The sequence below is a fragment of the Gavia stellata genome, chromosome Z (assembly GCF_030936135.1).
Source record: "Gavia stellata isolate bGavSte3 chromosome Z, bGavSte3.hap2, whole genome shotgun sequence".
Classification (NCBI taxonomy): Eukaryota; Metazoa; Chordata; class Aves; order Gaviiformes; family Gaviidae; genus Gavia; species Gavia stellata.
Window position 1 is genome coordinate 39169098 of NC_082637.1, and position 17424 is coordinate 39186521.

The window sequence follows — 17424 nt, forward strand, 5'->3', positions numbered from 1 at the left end:
GGTCCTGTGTGCCAGACCTAAAGGCTGGAACATGCAGTGGAAATCCATGTGCTGAATAGGATGCCCCCATCTGCTTTCACTTGCAGTATCAAAGTAAGGTTTGAAAAGAAACTAGTGTTCTGTGCCTTTTCAGTGTAGCAGTTAACACAGAAATTAATATTCTGTCGATACATCATTACTTTCTGGTGGTGTTTCAATATCCATTGGTAAAATACAGGCAGGATTACACCATTGATGAAATACCAGTAATAGGAGGGAGCTGATGAAGTGGAAGCTTTTCAGTTTGGTGTGAACCAAGTTGGGAATCAATAATATGAAGTGTAGCTAAACTTCCTCATAACAGGAAAAAAATTCTTGGAGTTTCTAATTTTGTATAAACTTGGCACACATGCCTGAGGTTAGATAGATATGGAATGTCTCTGTTGTATTAAACTTACTAAGCTTTTGAAGCTCTCCCTTTTAAAGCCTGACTCGCAGTGGCTGATCCATTTTTAAGGAAGTTCAGTTGGTCAATGAATTTGTTTTTTCAGACCTGGCACCTCTCACCACTACAAATGTTTACCTTGCCTTAAAAGTGGAAAGGCCAACACATCTATCAATAATCTTGTGGTCTAAATGATTTGAGTCACCTACAGAATTAGTTAGCTCAAACATAGCTGAGTTTGGCCTTTGAATTTACACGGGAGCTGGAAGTTAGAATTTCTGCTAATATGTTTTAGTATATAAACACTCTTTTTTGTCTTTACAGTTCCTCCAGATTTTAGTTACCTGCCTGAAAACAGCTTCATCAGGGCAGCCATTGACTTTGCCATTGAAAGTGGAAAGAAAGGTAAGAAGGGATCAAACTACAGTATCCCTCTCAGAAGTTTGTTAGGACTATAAAAAGTGACCCTAATAACATGCTTTTATTTGCTAAGAGAACTTTTCTAAAAACTAATTTGAACTTCACTAATGTAACTAAATACTAGAAGATATTTAATCTTTAAACGAAAAATTGAATAACACTCAAAGATAAAGTAGAATTGTATAGTTAGGGCTTTAGTTTTCTCCACTGAATTTTTGACTTCTTAAACCCTTTCCGCTTCCCTCTGTGTCTGTCAGATGATGTATCTTCCCTGTGGGAATGAAGGTCAAATCACTTTAAGTGTTAGCATGTATCCTCAGAAATACTCCATCAGGCAAACTTTATGCTGCCCCTTCTTTCAGTGATCCTAGGTTAACATTCTCTGTAACAGAGTGGTATTCAAATGGGTGATAAATGCAAAGGACAATGAAGAAAGTATGCTTTTACATGGGGAGTGCTAGTAAAAGAGAGATGTCTTGGAGTTGTCTTAAAGGAGATAAAGCAGAGGAGATTATTCCTGTGTGGAGCTAAATGAGCTCACTGCTGTCCTATGAAGCAGGCTTTGCTTTCAATGGAGGTAAAAATTGCCCATGCCTTGCCTCCAGAAGGACTTTCACTAAGTTAACTCCCTGTGTTTAAGTAACACAGTATGTAGCAAAGGTTAGCACCTGTTCGACAGTTCTTGTGGCCTGCATCGGCAGGATGGGGAAGGAGAGCTGTGTCAGGAAACTTTGCTGTTCTCCTAACAAATGCAAAAATACCACCCTTCTAGATGAGGAATTTCTCTAATTAACTCATAAATTGGTTCAAGGGGAAGGAACCAGTAAGTTTCTATTTACCAGTAACAAAAAGCCTTTTTTGCTAGGACCTTAACGTTAAAAATACAACTGTTGATTACAAACAAGAGATAGCTAATTCTGAGATACAAAAAGAAGTAACAGTTACTTTATAATGCTTTTCAGTTCCTCACTACGGTTTGGTCTTCAGTGCACTGTTCGCATTTTTTTCCTGAGCTGTTTAGCCAAATGTGTGTGTATAAAATTCAGACTGTGATTGAATCTTCTGTTGTAGGCCCTGAATCTGTCCCAGCTGAGCTGTTGAAGGTAGCGCTGGCACCCATTGCATTAGTTGGAGAAAGCCATCAGTATCCACCTGTAAACTGGGCATCCATTCTTTCTCCTTTGATGAGGTTAAACTTTGGTAAGTTTAATAGTTTTCTGTTGAGCCTTTTGTACTTTCCGCAAGACTTCTTTACTAACACAGCTTTCACAAACTCTAGAGCCCACTTCAGGGCTTGAAGCTACTGTAGGGATTGAAGTCTTTACTGTGCCTTCAAGACCAATTTTCGAATGTTTGCAAGCATATATTTGTGATCACCATGTGGATACAGTTTCTTTTAACTCAAGAAAAGACTAGAGAAAATCAGAGCTGACAAGTTTTGAGCAGTGTTGGAAGTTCCCTGAAACACTGGTGAAACTGGACTGAATTTTTCATTTGAACTACTTACAATAAGAAGAGCCCATCATGAAACTCAGCTAATTGTATCTTATTTTCAGTACCCACTAAATGCTGGTCCAGTGCCTGTGTCAGAGTCTGCAGGCAGCTTTATCAGAAGTTTGAACTGCTCTGTACTTCATCCAGCTATCCCTAGTCTGCAATACACTTTCTACTAAACTACACTGGGTGCAGAGGAAAGCACATCCCTTTTTCCATCATGATCCTGATTTTTGTCAGTGCTTTTAAGAGCATTTTTTCTTGATGCTGGAGCGTAGCCTTGATCCTGAAGTATTGTGTTGGACAGCTTGTATAATAATTTTCTGCTCAGGGTATTTGTCAGTGCCTGTTTTGGTTGATGTAAGTGTCTGAGTTTCAAACTCATTTCCTTAAAAAAAACCCAACAAACTACTATGCCAAGTTCCGTATTCCCTTGTTTGATTCCACTGAGTTTTGTTTCTCCTGATTTATGTAACTGTTATTACTGGCTTTACAGATTTTTACAACTGCATTGGACAAGTGCTCTTGTGTTTAAATTTAATGTGCTGTAGAGCCCAGAATATGGAAGGTTGTTCTTACTTCTTCCTGGTGTTAATTTTACTTACACAGAGTGCTTATATAAGCACTATAAATCATTGAACTGTCCTATGAGGAATAACTACTTGGTAGATACAGAAAGATTAGGCTACATGTTAAACATTTTTGCTTATACTTGAGCTGCAACTTCTGTTTTCCTTGGTATTCTGGCAATTGATTGTCAAGTCCTTTGTAAGAATAAGTGAAAGAATTTCCTATACTAAGCTCTGCTTGGATAGGTGCACTCTTTGCTGGGTAAAAAACTGGCTGGATGGCTGGGCCCAAAGGGTTGTGGTGAATGGAATTAAATCCAGTCAGCGGCCGGTCACAAGTGGTGTTCCCCAGGGCTTAGTATTGGGGCCAGTTTTGTTTAATATCTTTATCAGTGATCTGGATGAGGGGATCAAGTGCACCCTCAGTAAGTTTGCAGATGACACCAAGTTGGGCAAGAGTCTTGATCTGCTTGAGGGTAGGAAGGCTCTGCAGAGGGATCTGGACAGGCTGGATCGATGGGCCCAGGCCAATTGGGTGAGGTTCAACAAGGCCAAGTGCCGGGTCCTACACTTGGGTCACAATAACCCCACGCAACTTTACATGCTTGGGGATGAATGGCTGGAAAGTTGCCCTGCAGAAAAGGACCTGGGGGTGCTGGGTGACAGCCAGCTGAAGATGAGCCAGCAGTGTGCCCAGGTGGCCAAGAAGGCCAACAGCATCCTGGCCTGTATCAGAAATGGTGTGGCCAGCAGGAGCAGGGAGGTGATCATGCCCCTGTACTCGGCGCTGGTGAAGCCGCACCTCAAATACTGTGTTCAGTTTTGGGCCCCTCACTACAAGAAGGATATGGAGGTGCTGGAGTGTGTCCAGAGAAGGGTAACAAAGCCGGTGAGAGGTCTGGAGCACTGGCCTTATGAGGAGCGGTTGAGAGAGCTGGGGTTGTTCAGTCTGGAGAAGAGGAGGCTGAGGGGAGACCTCATCGCTCTCTACAATTACCTGAAATGGGGTGGCAGAGAGGTGGGTGTTGGTCTCTTCTCCCAAGTGACAAGTGATAGGACAAGAGGAAATGGCCTCAAGTTGTGCCAGGGGAGGTTTAGACTGGATGTTAGGAAAAAGTTATTTGCTGCAAGGTTTGTCAGACATTGGAACAGGCTGCCCAGGGAGGTGGTTGACTGACCATCGATGGAGGTATTTAAAAGATGTGTAGATGAGGTGCTTAGGGACATGGTTTACTGGTGGATTTGGCAGTCTTAGGTTAATGGTTGGACTTGATGATCTTAAAGGTCTTTTCCAACCTTAATGATTCTATGATTCTGCAGTCCATGCTGATGCAAATTTGTGTGCAGCCTTATGAATAGCTGAAACTTGTTAAATGTATGGGGGATTTTTTTATTCCTGTTTTTCACTTAGGAGTCTTACTTTTGTAAATCAGGGGAATTCCAGAGGAAACAGTACATCAATTTTGTGGCTATGTTTTTATTGACTTCAGACAGAATCATAGTCTACATTTTTATACAAAACTTTTCTTGACTGTCCTTCTGTAGTGTTGTGGAAGTTGCACACGCTTCTGTAGATTATATATACATGCAGAAATAGTCTTGCTGTGTGCTAATGACCAATATTCATGTTGTGCTAGGAAGTATAATGCAGAGCAGTTGTATTATGACCTAACAGTCCACCTAGAAATGTGGCAGTCTAACAACAGCTTTATGGTTAATATTTTTATGAAAATTAGACTATATGCTCAATTCTCTCAGATTCTCTAGGTCACTGTTATTCATGACTGAGAACTTATGACTTGTTATGAACCTTAATTCTTTCACAGATTCTACTGTGAAGATTTCTTCATCTGTAAACATACTGAAGACAACACATTGCTTTCCCATCTTACAAAGTTTATTGCAGTTGTTGCTGAACAGAAACCATATAATGTGATTGAAGTAGTACCTGTTTGTTATTCAGTAGTGCTCTGAAGTGAACAGTCATAGGCAAATCATAATCTGTGTCTCAGCAGTCCAAGCTAGTGAGAGAGAATTTTTGAACTGGTTTCCCAAGTATCTTGTTACAATTTCACCCTTTCTAAGTTCTGCAAATGACTTAACTTCTTGTATAAGATATTTTATTTCGAAGAGCCTGATAGTAGTCTCTTAAATCTTTGCATTGTTCATGCAGTAATGTTAGTGAACTCTATAAAAGTCATGTTATATAGGTTGCCACTTTCATTACTAAAGAACGTTTTAACTTGCAAAGCACATATTTAAGTTTTATGCTGACATTTAACAGTAATGTATCTTCTGTCTAATGGGTTAAATGCTAGTATTATACTTAAATTGTTTTGTCCTTATGTTGCTGTAGCAATAATGAACTATATGGAAGCCATGCCATTGCTCAAAGTACCTCCTCAACATATTTGTGACTAGTTATGCTATTAAGAAACAGGCTGTACCAGTCATTAAGGGGACTTTAAAGAGAAACCAATAAGGATTCCATAACCATCATAACCTCTGTGCCTCTTCCCACGTGTTAACCTGGAGAATGCTGCAACCAAGCACCTACAGCAGTAACAGTGACTAACCTCTGTTCTGTGACATATTATATGAACACAGCTACATGGAAGAGCAGAAACGTGAACAAATGCTAATTACTGCTACATTTAGCAGAAAGGAAGGTTGACTCATTCCTCCTTCTGTAGATTAAATCTTCTCTTTATTTGTGAAGGAGGTTTTTTAATTCTTTCTTTTCTTACTATTCACACATTTTTTATTCTTGAGTGAATTGAAATGAACTTGGACAAATCCTGAGATTTCCTGCTGAAAGTGCATGAATGGGAAGAGGAGACTTCTAACATGTGTGTGAAAAGTTTTAAGCAGCATCTCTAGAAAAGCAAATTTTAATGTAGTGCTCTAGTAGAACAATAACGCTCCTTTATTTTATGAGTTCAGAACAAATTTCAAGTGAAAATAATTTCTTCATAACTTGTGTTTGTTTTCTTCTGCTTTAGGTGATGAGGTAAAACATCTCTGTCTTCAACTGGCTGTGACACAGGCCCAGTCATCTCAAAATGCAGCAATGCTTTTGGGGATGTGGGTGGCACCTCCCCTTGTCTACAGTCTCCGTGTATGTATGTCAGAAAATTTGTGGGAGCTCCGCACATATAAGATTTTCCTATAACATTCCTCAGTGATGATGTTTAGGATGTCTCACCAGAAAAGGATTACTGGGTTCAGAATTCTGCAGAAATATTGTTTAGCAAATATTTATATTGAGAGAATGGCTATTCTGGGGCCTTGAAACTCAAGGCAGGCTTAAGATCTGCTACACTGATTTTACTTAAATTGCTAAAGACGTTTTTCCTCTCTCTCATTTCGTTCTATATCTCTGATAACCTAGAGATGTTAGAAGGCATGTAGGGAGAAAAAGTATCTTTTATTGTACCAGCTGATAGTCTTAGAAGAAGATCCCACCTATCTGTCCAAAAGCTTGCTTGCTTCTTCCAGCAATGTCTCTTGATCTAGTAAAACATGTTACTTCTTGAAAACCTTGCCTTAATTCTTTGGATAGTCCACAGACTAACCTATAGTATAGTCAAATTTGGGCTTATTCTCCATTACAGTGCAGTTCTTAGAGAGGTACAACGTGGACACCATGATACAGTATGTAAAACGTCCTGAATCCCACAATGCACTTGACTGTGCAGTTCTGTCAGTTTATACAAGCTGAGGAGCAGGCTTATGACAACTCTCAGAAAATCCATTGTGGATTTCTGTGATCTTTTCCAGTTCGTCAAGGGGTGTTTTTGTTTTGTAATTTTTTATTCATTTGTCTTCACTGATATATAAACACTTGGCAGTTTTAAGATACATAATTGGTAAGGTACCAAAAAAAGAAAGATTTTCTTCTGAGCAGTTTCTTACTGCAGTGGGGATTTGAGGTCACAAAATGAGCTCAGCCACAGAGTGTGTAAGCTTTGGATTCCTTCAAGGTAATTATTCATTCTTCCTCACTAGATAGCAATATTAATGGTGCTAGGGGTACCATATTTCTGTCCTTGGCTGTCTAGTCAGTCTGTTTGCTTTATGTGGGAATGCAGTGGGCACAACTGTCCTGCCAGTACGGAGACATGATATCTAGCATTCATTGAAAGGAAGTTCCTCAATTTTTAAGGAAAATAGAATACTGACATTTTTGAACTCTTAATTCAAGCAATTCATCAAAAGGGGGAAGAAGAATTGAGATGTATTTATGACTGAGGGCTTTATAAAGTGGTGTTTGAGCCACTTTTTTATAATTTCATCCTTTATAACAGTATGAAGGTCAGTGAAGAGCTAGAATCTGAAACTATCAAAAATTTTTGCTTTTCAGATGAAAACCCAGAAATACCTTTTCACATCCCTGTCCCTGTGGATGAAACATGTTGCAGAAGACAAACTACAGTCTTTTACAGAAGTGTTTCTGATACAACAATTTGAAGTGAAGAACTGTACAAAAAACCCAGAAATCTGCCAGTGTGTTTTACAGGGGCTCATGCAGGCAATGAAACTTCCAAACCCTGCCCAGTACTGCTGGAGCTTTCTGTGCCAGGCTGTGGAGAAAATATTTGAGCTTTTACCAAATGAGGTTCAGGTAAGGAATAAGTATGAGGTGTATGAACATTGTAACTGGATCTTTTTACTGATGTAAGTCCCATATTTTTGCACTGACCCATCAGATTTGAAACATAAAGTAGATGTAAAATTTTTAGGGGCAGTAGTTAAGATGCCTACGTAATTTCCATCTAAGTTACTTTCGGATATTCTTTAGAATATGACTGTGTTGTGAAACCATTTAATGTATACTTTTCCCTCATAAGTGATTTGGTAATGGAGAAATACAGTATTAGTACTGAAATAAATGTTACTGAAACAGAAGCGGAGAACAATCAGAAGGGTTTTTTTTCTCCACAGAGGATTCAGCTTCTCACATCAATTTCAAGAAACTATCTAGCTGCAGCAAATAACTCCAAAGAACAGCATTTTTCTATTAAAAAAAACCCAACTCTTGAAAGTTTTCGGATACCATTAGTCCTTAATTAAGCACATTGATGTCCCTAGCAGCTACAGAATTTCTAAAATAGAATAAATAAAACGAGGTTAGAGACTAGATTAAATATTCATCATGATCATTAGCAAAGTTCCTGGACTTACAAATTTTAATAATGAAGAAACCTGGAAGTATACATCTAAACATGCATTTACATTTCTGTTTCCAGAGAGGCAAACTGGAGATGTATATTGATGTAGCAAAATGTATCTCAGAAATGGCTGATTCAGAGATTGATCGCATTGTCCAGATGTCTAAGGTAATGATGTTTTACTCCTAGTCTTTTTTCATGTGCAACAAGCATGCCTTACCGTTTTTCTTGTCACAAGAGTGTTTTAGTTCGTTGGGAGCATTGATTGTTTTATCTGCCATGCAATTAAGAGTGCTCTAGCTCTAATTTGCAGGCAGCAGAGAGAAGTAAAAGGGGTAAGAGCCCATATTTGGAACTTTCCCAAGGTGACTGAAATACTACTGATTTCACCTGGGAGCTTTGAACTGGAGAGTTTAACTTGGTCAAGTTCAGACAGGGCTCAGTTAACAGAACAGGAAGGGTGTTAGATCTTCTGAATCCCAGACCAGTGATGCAAACAGCAGACCATAGTCCTCTTTGGTTAACATAACTACCTACTTGAAATGGACTGTAAATGCATCCTGCTAATAAGCTGTGCTTGAACTGGTGGCTCCTTACTTCTGTTAAAAATGTGAAGTACTTTGACTGAACAACCTTTCATTCTTGACTTAACGTGCTGTATTTGCATTCACACTCAGAATGTTTCCTGGTGGGCAAGATGGCTAAAGATGCCAGTGGAACAAAGAAGCTTTTGGCTTCTAGTTCACCAGTGAAATCAATTAGCAGTGGAATCCTTAGCAGCTGAAATGATAAGGAAATGACCTGTGTGGAAGGGCTTGATGGTTTCACATCAGATTGTTATAAACAAACATCCATGACATAAACCTGTGTTGTTCTTTTTACTGGCAGATTCACTACAGAATCAAGCATTTAAATAAGTTCAGGAAGCTCAACTGTCATTTTCTTATATCTATGAGTTCTTATTCCCACACTGGAAAACACCATTTAAGAAAACCTTTTTCTGTCACTGCAGTGAATCTGTCTTGCAAGAAGACTTGAGTCTCCAGAACTGTCCAGCTGGCTTCATTTCAATTTAAAGGAGAATGTAAATTTAAAGCAATATGAAAACAGTCAAGCTGTACTGATTTGCAGTTTGCTGAATTATATCGCTTATATAATTTAAGTAATATGTACAGTCTTCTCTTTCATAATTTGTCTTGAAGAAAAACAAGCCTGCTACATAATCAAAGAATTTACCCCCTTTTTTTATAAAGAGGAACACAGCATGTACTGTTCCCACAAGAAAGCTATGTTTTAATTTAACATGTTTTTTAATTGCATTTGCAGAACAATATAGAGAAGGCCACATTCACGCAAGTGTATTTAATTTCTCAAGGCAGACTGCCTTTGATGAACTTGAGTGCCGTGATTGATACCGTGGCAGGATATCACCAGAAACAAAATATTTTATGGATGCTCTTGCATAGTTTCTATCATGCTCGTATTGTCAGCCATGAAAACACAGGTAAGGTCAGGCTTAAAGAAGAGTCAACAACAAAATCAACAGATAGCGATGGATCTGCACTGATTCTTTAAAATATATTTAAGATGGTTTAACCCAAGTGCTTCCAAACTTCTCCATATTAGAAACTACTCAATCTTCAGAATTTTTCTGCTCTTCAAATACTTGTTTCAAACATTGCTTTTATGTTTTTCTCCAATTCTTTATGTAAGAATTTACTGATCGTCTGCACTGTAGGAGGATTTTTGCAGCACTCCCTGCTTTCTTGCCCAATGTACAGTGATATGAGTGCTAGACTTATATGAAGTACTGGGGCAAAAACTTCAGGGAGGCTTTAGGATTCTGTAGCACTGGGATCTGCAGGCTGCCATTATGTGAAATAATTCTTACTCAGCATTCATTTTCCTGTGTGTTCAGTGTGTTGCCTGCATTATAAGCAAAGTTTTTGTACTGTTTAAGTGCCCATATGCCTTCTGTCAGTGGGAAACATGAATAAACTATGATGGTGGTATTGGTGATTGTTGTTCTTCCACAGTCAGTGCTTTGTTGCTATAGTGATTCCCTATGCTTGCTTTTTAATGAAAAATTGTGCTTTCTAGTGTTTTATATGAGTCAGTGTTCTTGTTCTTCTAGGAGTGCTGAAAAGAATGGACTGGCTCCTAGACCTGATGGGCTACATCAGAAATTTAGCATACATGTCAACATCCTTACCAAATGTTGATCTTAAAGAGGTATTGTGCTGTGAAAATAATTTGCAGCTTTCGGGGAAAAAAGGAGGTTTTGATGTATTTTACATTCTTCCTCAGCAATAAGTATTACTCCCAATACTTTTGTATTTTAGAAGATTGTCATTTTACCTCCATAGAAAAATTCTAATAATTTTTTGTGAATATATATGTATTTAAAACTCTTACTTTAAAATAAACTTGACATTTAAATAATGATAGAAGCTAAAGGCAACTAAAGGAAATCATTGCTTCAAATTTACTGTATTTAGAACAAAGGAAAAATTCGAATTCACCAGTAGAACTGTCTAAGCAGGTCAAAACTGTGCAGCTGCTGTTTCTAAGAAGGCTTGGACAGTTTTAGTGAACTAATACTGTTCATTGTTACATCTGTTGAGCTGTTTAAGTCTTCTGATTGAGGACATAAAATAAGCTGCTGCTTAGATCAGAAAGGCTTTGTTACATTGCTGCAATATTTCCCAACCATTTGTAGCACCACAAAGGTGACTATCTCTAATTTCTCTCAATAGTCAGCTTGCTGTAAAGAAGTTATTTCCCATTTTAAATGAAATGTGGATCAGCCTTAACATAAAGGATCGTTTTAGAAGAGTGTCCTTTTGCTTTTCTTTCTGTAAACATTTTAGTTTGATTTGGAGTTTAGAAAAAGGGTTATGCTGCTTCAAAGCATAAGAGAATATTAAGAACTTTTTAGTTCTTGCATTTTAAATGTTAGTTGAATTTTCATATGATTGTTTTGAAGAGCAAGCCACCATCTGGATTTTTTTTTTTTTAATTTTTTCTTTTTCCTCCCTTTTGTATTATTCATTTAATAAAGCACATTTTTGTCTTTTTCCTGTTTAGTGCATAGATTTCCTCCTGTGGCTGTTTGCGGCTTCTGTGGTGGCCTGGGCTGACCATGGTGCACCATTACTGCTTGGCCTCAGTGCTGACTGGTCACTGTGGAAGCACCAAACGATACTATCGGAATTATCTGAGGATTGCATTGGCAAGCACCCCACTGACAAGCTTGCTGTGCAAGAGACTCTCACTCTTCTTCCAAGCAGCATTTCCCTTTTGCTGGCTAAAGATCCCTGGAAAGAACAAACACAGAAGGTAAAATTGCATGTAGTGGTAAGCATTTTCCAAGAGTCAGAAAGCACCCCATTTTTAGTAGTCAGCTGAAGTCTTAGGTGGAGCAGTTATTTCCTCTATGTCTATTGCATCTGATTTGTGATCTTGTTTTTCTTTATTTGCAATCAGCTATGACTTGTCTCAAGCCACTGAATGTAGTTTCTCAATTAAAATGTGAGAGTTGCAAAGAACAAAAGACATTCCCATGCTGGGAGTCAAACTCTTAAGAGGGTACAGCTGGGAGAGGGAAGTTGGCAGCTGCTGGTAGCAAATCAGTCTTTTAAACCCTGAAAGACAGATCCTCTGAAGTTGGACATCGCCACAGTGGCAATTTAGGGCAATCAAAGATCTTTTCTGCAGTTTGTAGTGTGTGTGTGTCATTTATTTTCAAGTATAAGTTGAAAATAAGTGTGGGAAATTGTGCCGAATTTGGCAAGCCTACTGTAGATTGCTTGTGGTTAAGATATGTGGAAATACTGTTATAAACCTGTAGAGTAATAGTTAACTAGTTTTGTGCGAACCAAAATCCGTTAAGGACTGGCCTCTGTACACTCCTGTGTTCAGAGTTACCGCTGAAGTCAGAATTCAGAATGTGGGAGGAATGCAAGAGTGGGCTGTTAATATGTAAGTACCTGATAAGGCTCTAGAGAAGAATTTGAGACTATGCCGTGAAAATCATCCTGATAAGTTTGAAATATCACATTGTCCTCCAGGCACCCTGTGCTGCCAGAAAAACAATGCAAAATGAGAGAGGTCAAAAGAGGGAGAAACAGTAAGAATTCTGAAGGATGTCCAGTAAAATGTTTGGACAAGAGACCGATAAGAAAGGACCATGTTAATAAGCAAAAGGCATGAACAGGCAAGATGAAGGGAAATGTATTTACTGTGCCTTCTTCATTAGAAAGAATTACTGCTGAGGTAATGAGGAGGAACAAAGGGAGTTTCGGATTCAGCTGTGGGAGAAATTGCACTGATAGTGAGATGTACACTAGGGTGTTTGGATAGTTTGGGCACAAGCTTGGTTGGCCACTGCCTCTGATTAGGTAACTATGAGTTTAGCAGCAAGCAGATGTTGCCTGTCAAACTGAAAGGAATTTGTGGTGCTCTGATACAGAGGCTCTTTTAATTCAGGTTTTCCTTTATATTTCAATCTTTAGTTTATTGACTGGCTGATCAATATGATGGAAAGTCCTAAGGAAGCATTATCAGAATCTTCCATGGACCTCCTGAAAGGTAGGATATTTTTATAAGGATATTGGGTCCTTATTCTTCCATAACTATCAGTACTGATGAAAATCCAGTTGCTAAAAGGGGTGAGATGAATCTATGCTATTAGCACATGTAGGAGAGCTATATTTTGTCTTTAAGGAAACCTTCACAGGTAAGTTAACATTCCTGTCTGTAACACCTTCACATATTTGCTGTCTCAGCTGCCGACGCTTACAATGTACCACTGAAGACCCAAAGGACCTAAAGGTACATCTGGTCCTAGAAGTGTATTCCAGTGATAGATCTGTTGATTGTTTTTGACGTTTGAATATTCTGTGAATATTCTGTGACGTTACCCTTAAAAATAAAATGCAAGGTACTATTTGGAATCTCTCCAGTACTAGAATAGAAATCACATAACAATTTATTCAGGTGCAACTGAAGACTGAACTGCAGGCAAGGGATAGGAGACAGGCAATGGCAGCCTGGTAGGTTGGTCTGACAAGAAAGGATAGAGGAATGAGGGTTGCTGAAAAGATGTATGAAAGAAAGATGGGAAATACATGATATTATAGTAATGGCCTGTGGCGCTAGCATGCATCCCATTGCTCACCTAGACATGTCGGATTATGAATACAATCTGTGCAAGTCAGTTTAAGAGGACACCACAAATTCTTTCGGGTTAAGTGAGTATGCTGGTGCTTCTTTCCATTAACACAAGGCATGTCCTTTGAATCACCTGATTTGTTGGATCTAAACATGGCTTCTTGAAATCTAGTTACAAGTTTTGTGTTACTAGGATAATTAGCTTTGTTTTAAGGGTCTGCAATCTTTAGTCACTCTCTGATAAACTTCAAAATTCCCCTGTTGTGTCTGCTAATCTCCACCAGAAACAATGCTAAGGATTGTTGGAGAATCTTCTCTGTATATCACAGGATTCTGATATACACTGTATATTCTCAGTATGCCCTGATTGAGATGAGTATTTGTCTCCTTTGAGCTTTCCATTGTTTTTTGCCTTTAAGTACTAGAACATGAAACTCCCTTCTGGATGATTCAAATGGGACTGGTTTGGTTACTGGATTTTGCCTAAACACATGATCCTTTGAAATTGAATTGAGGAATCAGTGAATTTCCAATCAGTGAATTGTACAAAGGACCTAAGACCTGGTAGTTTGTGCTTCTGTCCTTCCCAGTGCCTCCTATCTCCCCCTCTTGCATCACTGCTCATTGAACTCAAACGTTCTGCAGTGTTGGTTGATCTATGTGCTGCTTCGAAGTGATGGTCTAATTAGCAGATGATGTGATAGAATTCCAGTAGGAGACATGCCATAAAGCAGATGAAAGGCCTAGTACAGCATCACATTTCAGAGGGGTGTAGAGACTAGTGTATCTTGTGAACAGCGGAAGTAGCATCAGAAACTGTCAGGCTAGGAAGTGAAAACGTCATGAAAAGAGTCAGTAAAAGGAGAACTGAATCTATACCTGTGTTAGTAAAATGACATCCTTTCCAGTCTGGACTGCACAAATTAATGTCAGTTATCCTTGTCTTCACAGTTACACTTCTGGCCTTGAGATCTCTTGCAGAGTTCAAGAAGAAAGCAGTGTGGACTAAAGCTTATGGGTGGTAGCTGCATGCCTTTATCTTACCCAGTGAAGAAGACTTCATATTTGAAAGCATATTACAATTCAGGCATCAAGAAGACCAATTTCAAAGAGGTTTCCTATCAGGTTGTTTTGGATTTTTTTGTCATCTTTTTACCTCTTCCCAAAGACTCATAAGATGAAAACCAGTGTTTTATTTTTCACTGATGGGGTGGTGGTGTTTTACAAATCACCTAGCCTGGTTTGAGCTGTGCTGAATCTAAATGAGAAATACACATTCAGTTGTTTCAGTTGAGTTGTTTCAGTGACACCTGGGAGCCTTGAAAGCTGGAGTGGAATATTGCTTTAACTCGTGGAAGCTTTGTAGGAATGAGTGGAGAAAAAAAAAACACAACAACTTGTAAAATTTGTTTGGATGCAGCCTATTTACTAAAGTATGTTTTAGTGTAACAGACTTCTGAATTAGCATTATTTTTTAACTGATAAGCCTTTTTTAGTAGTAACACGATGCTTTTGCGCAGTAGTGACAACACATGAAGGTATATAATGTGAGCAGGGTTTCTAAAAAGGGTGGTATGCTTGTGAATTTTGCAGCGGCTTTATCAAGATCATTGAAATAAGTCAACGATCCCAATGGCTGCTATGTCCCCAGCTCCAGGATGGTTGCAGTTTTCTTTCCACTTATAACTGTTCTTGTCTCCTTTACCCTCCTTTGCACATAAGGACAGTTTTTCTCTGCCTCTAGGCAAAAGGGACAATACAGCAACTCTTTTCCACCTTTGCCGTCTTAAATAGATTAGCCCGTGCCATTTTCCTTATATAATATTTTTCTCTTTCTGAGGGAATAGAGAACTTTTCCACTTTGCAGTCTTGCTAAGACAGACCTTAAAACGGGTTTTTGTTTAGTAATCCTCCTCACTAGAGTAGACAAAAATTAACTGAATATAATTTCTTGGGCACTGGTCCCTAATGTCTTCCAAAGCAGTACTAGTGAGAGCATTGTTGATTTTGACCAGCTTGCATGAAATGTTATTGCCCTACATCTAGAAGCTACACCCCATTGCAGGAATTGTCTTAATTTCAGGACTGATAACATTTCCTCTGTGGAAGAAATTCTCCTCTGACTTCTTTATGGGCTTTTCTCAACTAACCAGGTTACTGTGGGATGACAGTGAGTTTCCCACAGCAATTAGACATTTCTTCAGCTATTAGGTATGTGAAGGATTAACTCAGCACTCATTTGTGTTTCCGAAATAGCGTATAATAATGGTAATTTCCTGCCCTGTATGCAGCTGTATACTGAGAAGACAATCTAAAGGTGAATTTACAGAATGACTTGCTGAAAGCAGTTGTCATCCAGTCAGTATCTCAGGGCATGACATTTCCATTTGTGTGCACTTCAGAGTAACCTCTAACAAAGCCAAATATGTCACATGTTTTAAAGGTGCCATCTCTACTGTACTGTTTCAAACTAACTTACACCTTTTTGTATCTGAGTTTGCATGTGTATTAGCGTTTTAATTAAGGTGAAAAGTTTGCCTTTTTCTAAAGGGAAACTCTGGATAATGCCTACATGCTGTGTTTTAGTTTGCATAGTGGCGCACTATATAAACATCTGAATTAAATTATACTGATGTACAGCAGAAGAGGTAAGCCAGGGGATGGCATAGCACTGCCTGAGGCTGGCAATGCTAACGCAGCTCCAGGGAGCACTGAGGGTTTAGGAGCATATCTGAAATGCTTGTACACCAACGCACACAGTATGAGAAACAAACAGTATGAACTGGAAGCGTTGGTCAGTTTTCAGAGCTATGTTATTGGTATTTGTAAGACTTGGTGGAATGAGTCCCACGACTGGAGTGCTGGGATGCAGGGCTATAGGCTGTTCGGGAGGGATAAGCAGGGCAGGCAAGGTGGCGGAGTTACACTGTATGTAAGGGAGAGGTTTGACTGTACAGCCCTTACAGTTAGGGATGATGTGCTTGAGAGCCTCTGGGTGAGGATTAGGGGGATGAAGAACAAAGCAGATGTTGTTATGGGTGTCTACTATCGTTCACTCAGCCAGGATGATGGCACTGATGATTTATTCTATAGGCAATTAGGAGAAATCTCTGGATTGGTAGCCCTTATCTTTATGGGAGATTTCAACTTCCCAGATGTCAACTGGGTATAGCAGACCGCTGTGACAAGCAGGTCTGGGAAATTCCAGAAGTATCTTGAAGATAATTTCTTGTCATAAGCACTCAGTGAGCCAACTAGGAAAGATGCCCTCCTATACTTCTTGTTTGTGAATAGAGAAGGACTCATGGGAGATGTGATGGTAGGTGGCTGTCTTGGCCACAGTGATCATGAAATGGTTAAGTTTTTAAATTTTTTAGTGTAATGAGCAAAAAAGGTCAGCAGAGTTGCTACCCTGGATGAAATGAATATGATTTTTATTTCTAGGTCATCTCTTTCAAAATAGTATGTTGTTCTGGAGACAATGACTTTCAAGGACTGAGGTGGGCAAGTTAGTTGCTACTGCATTTTAGATTTGTGGGAAAGCAGCAAAGGAAGCTGGTGGTGAAGATATTGGTAGGACAAGTTCTTGTGACTTCAGCATAGCTGTTCTGTGGGTGAACGGGGGGGTAATTTTTTTTCGATCTTTAGCACTTAGGTATAATTTATTTTCCACACCGTATGTGTTTCATATGCTTATTTATGAATTCAATGTCACAGTACATAAGCGGCACTAAAATTAGTGGGTTTTTTAATGTCAGACAAGTGTAGTAGTCAGATATCCTTCTGTTCCTAAAGCGATTGTTTAACCACTTTCAATTATATATCGCTTCCATAGTGATATTTCTTCACCCTTGTCTCTACAGTACATATTTTTGCCTGTGTTTATGTGGATATTTAAGAACAACGCTTATTTTGATTCCAATGTCAGATGATCTAAATGGAGATACAGATGAGCTGGGATCTCAAGACTGAAGCAAGTTTTGAACAAAGATTGAAGTTCCCAGGGGTAGAAAGACTTAGGCAACTTTTTAAGCGCCTTTTTGCCTGCCCAATCCTGAGCTTTTCCAGAAACTAAGGTAAGGCGTTGGAGCTGAAGTTGCAGTGGCCTGCTGTGGTCACACATGGAAGACAGATTCCCTGTATCTGCCAATTGCCTGCTCCAAGTTACCTCTGC

General features: G+C 39.0%; 1 protein-coding gene across 1 annotated transcript in view; it reads left to right on the forward strand.

Annotated features, from left to right (window-relative positions):
- Positions 1 to 14696, forward strand: part of FOCAD (focadhesin) — a 127344-nt gene extending 112648 nt beyond the window's left edge. Inside the window, exons 35-44 of the mRNA XM_059833666.1 lie at positions 749 to 829; positions 1916 to 2044; positions 5910 to 6025; positions 7271 to 7531; positions 8157 to 8246; positions 9405 to 9582; positions 10213 to 10310; positions 11166 to 11417; positions 12593 to 12668; positions 14202 to 14696. Of these exons, the coding sequence (XP_059689649.1) occupies positions 749 to 829; positions 1916 to 2044; positions 5910 to 6025; positions 7271 to 7531; positions 8157 to 8246; positions 9405 to 9582; positions 10213 to 10310; positions 11166 to 11417; positions 12593 to 12668; positions 14202 to 14275 (1355 nt within the window). The 3' untranslated portion in view covers positions 14276 to 14696. The remainder of the gene's footprint in view (positions 1 to 748; positions 830 to 1915; positions 2045 to 5909; positions 6026 to 7270; positions 7532 to 8156; positions 8247 to 9404; positions 9583 to 10212; positions 10311 to 11165; positions 11418 to 12592; positions 12669 to 14201) is intronic.
- Positions 14697 to 17424: the final 2728 nt, after the last annotated feature.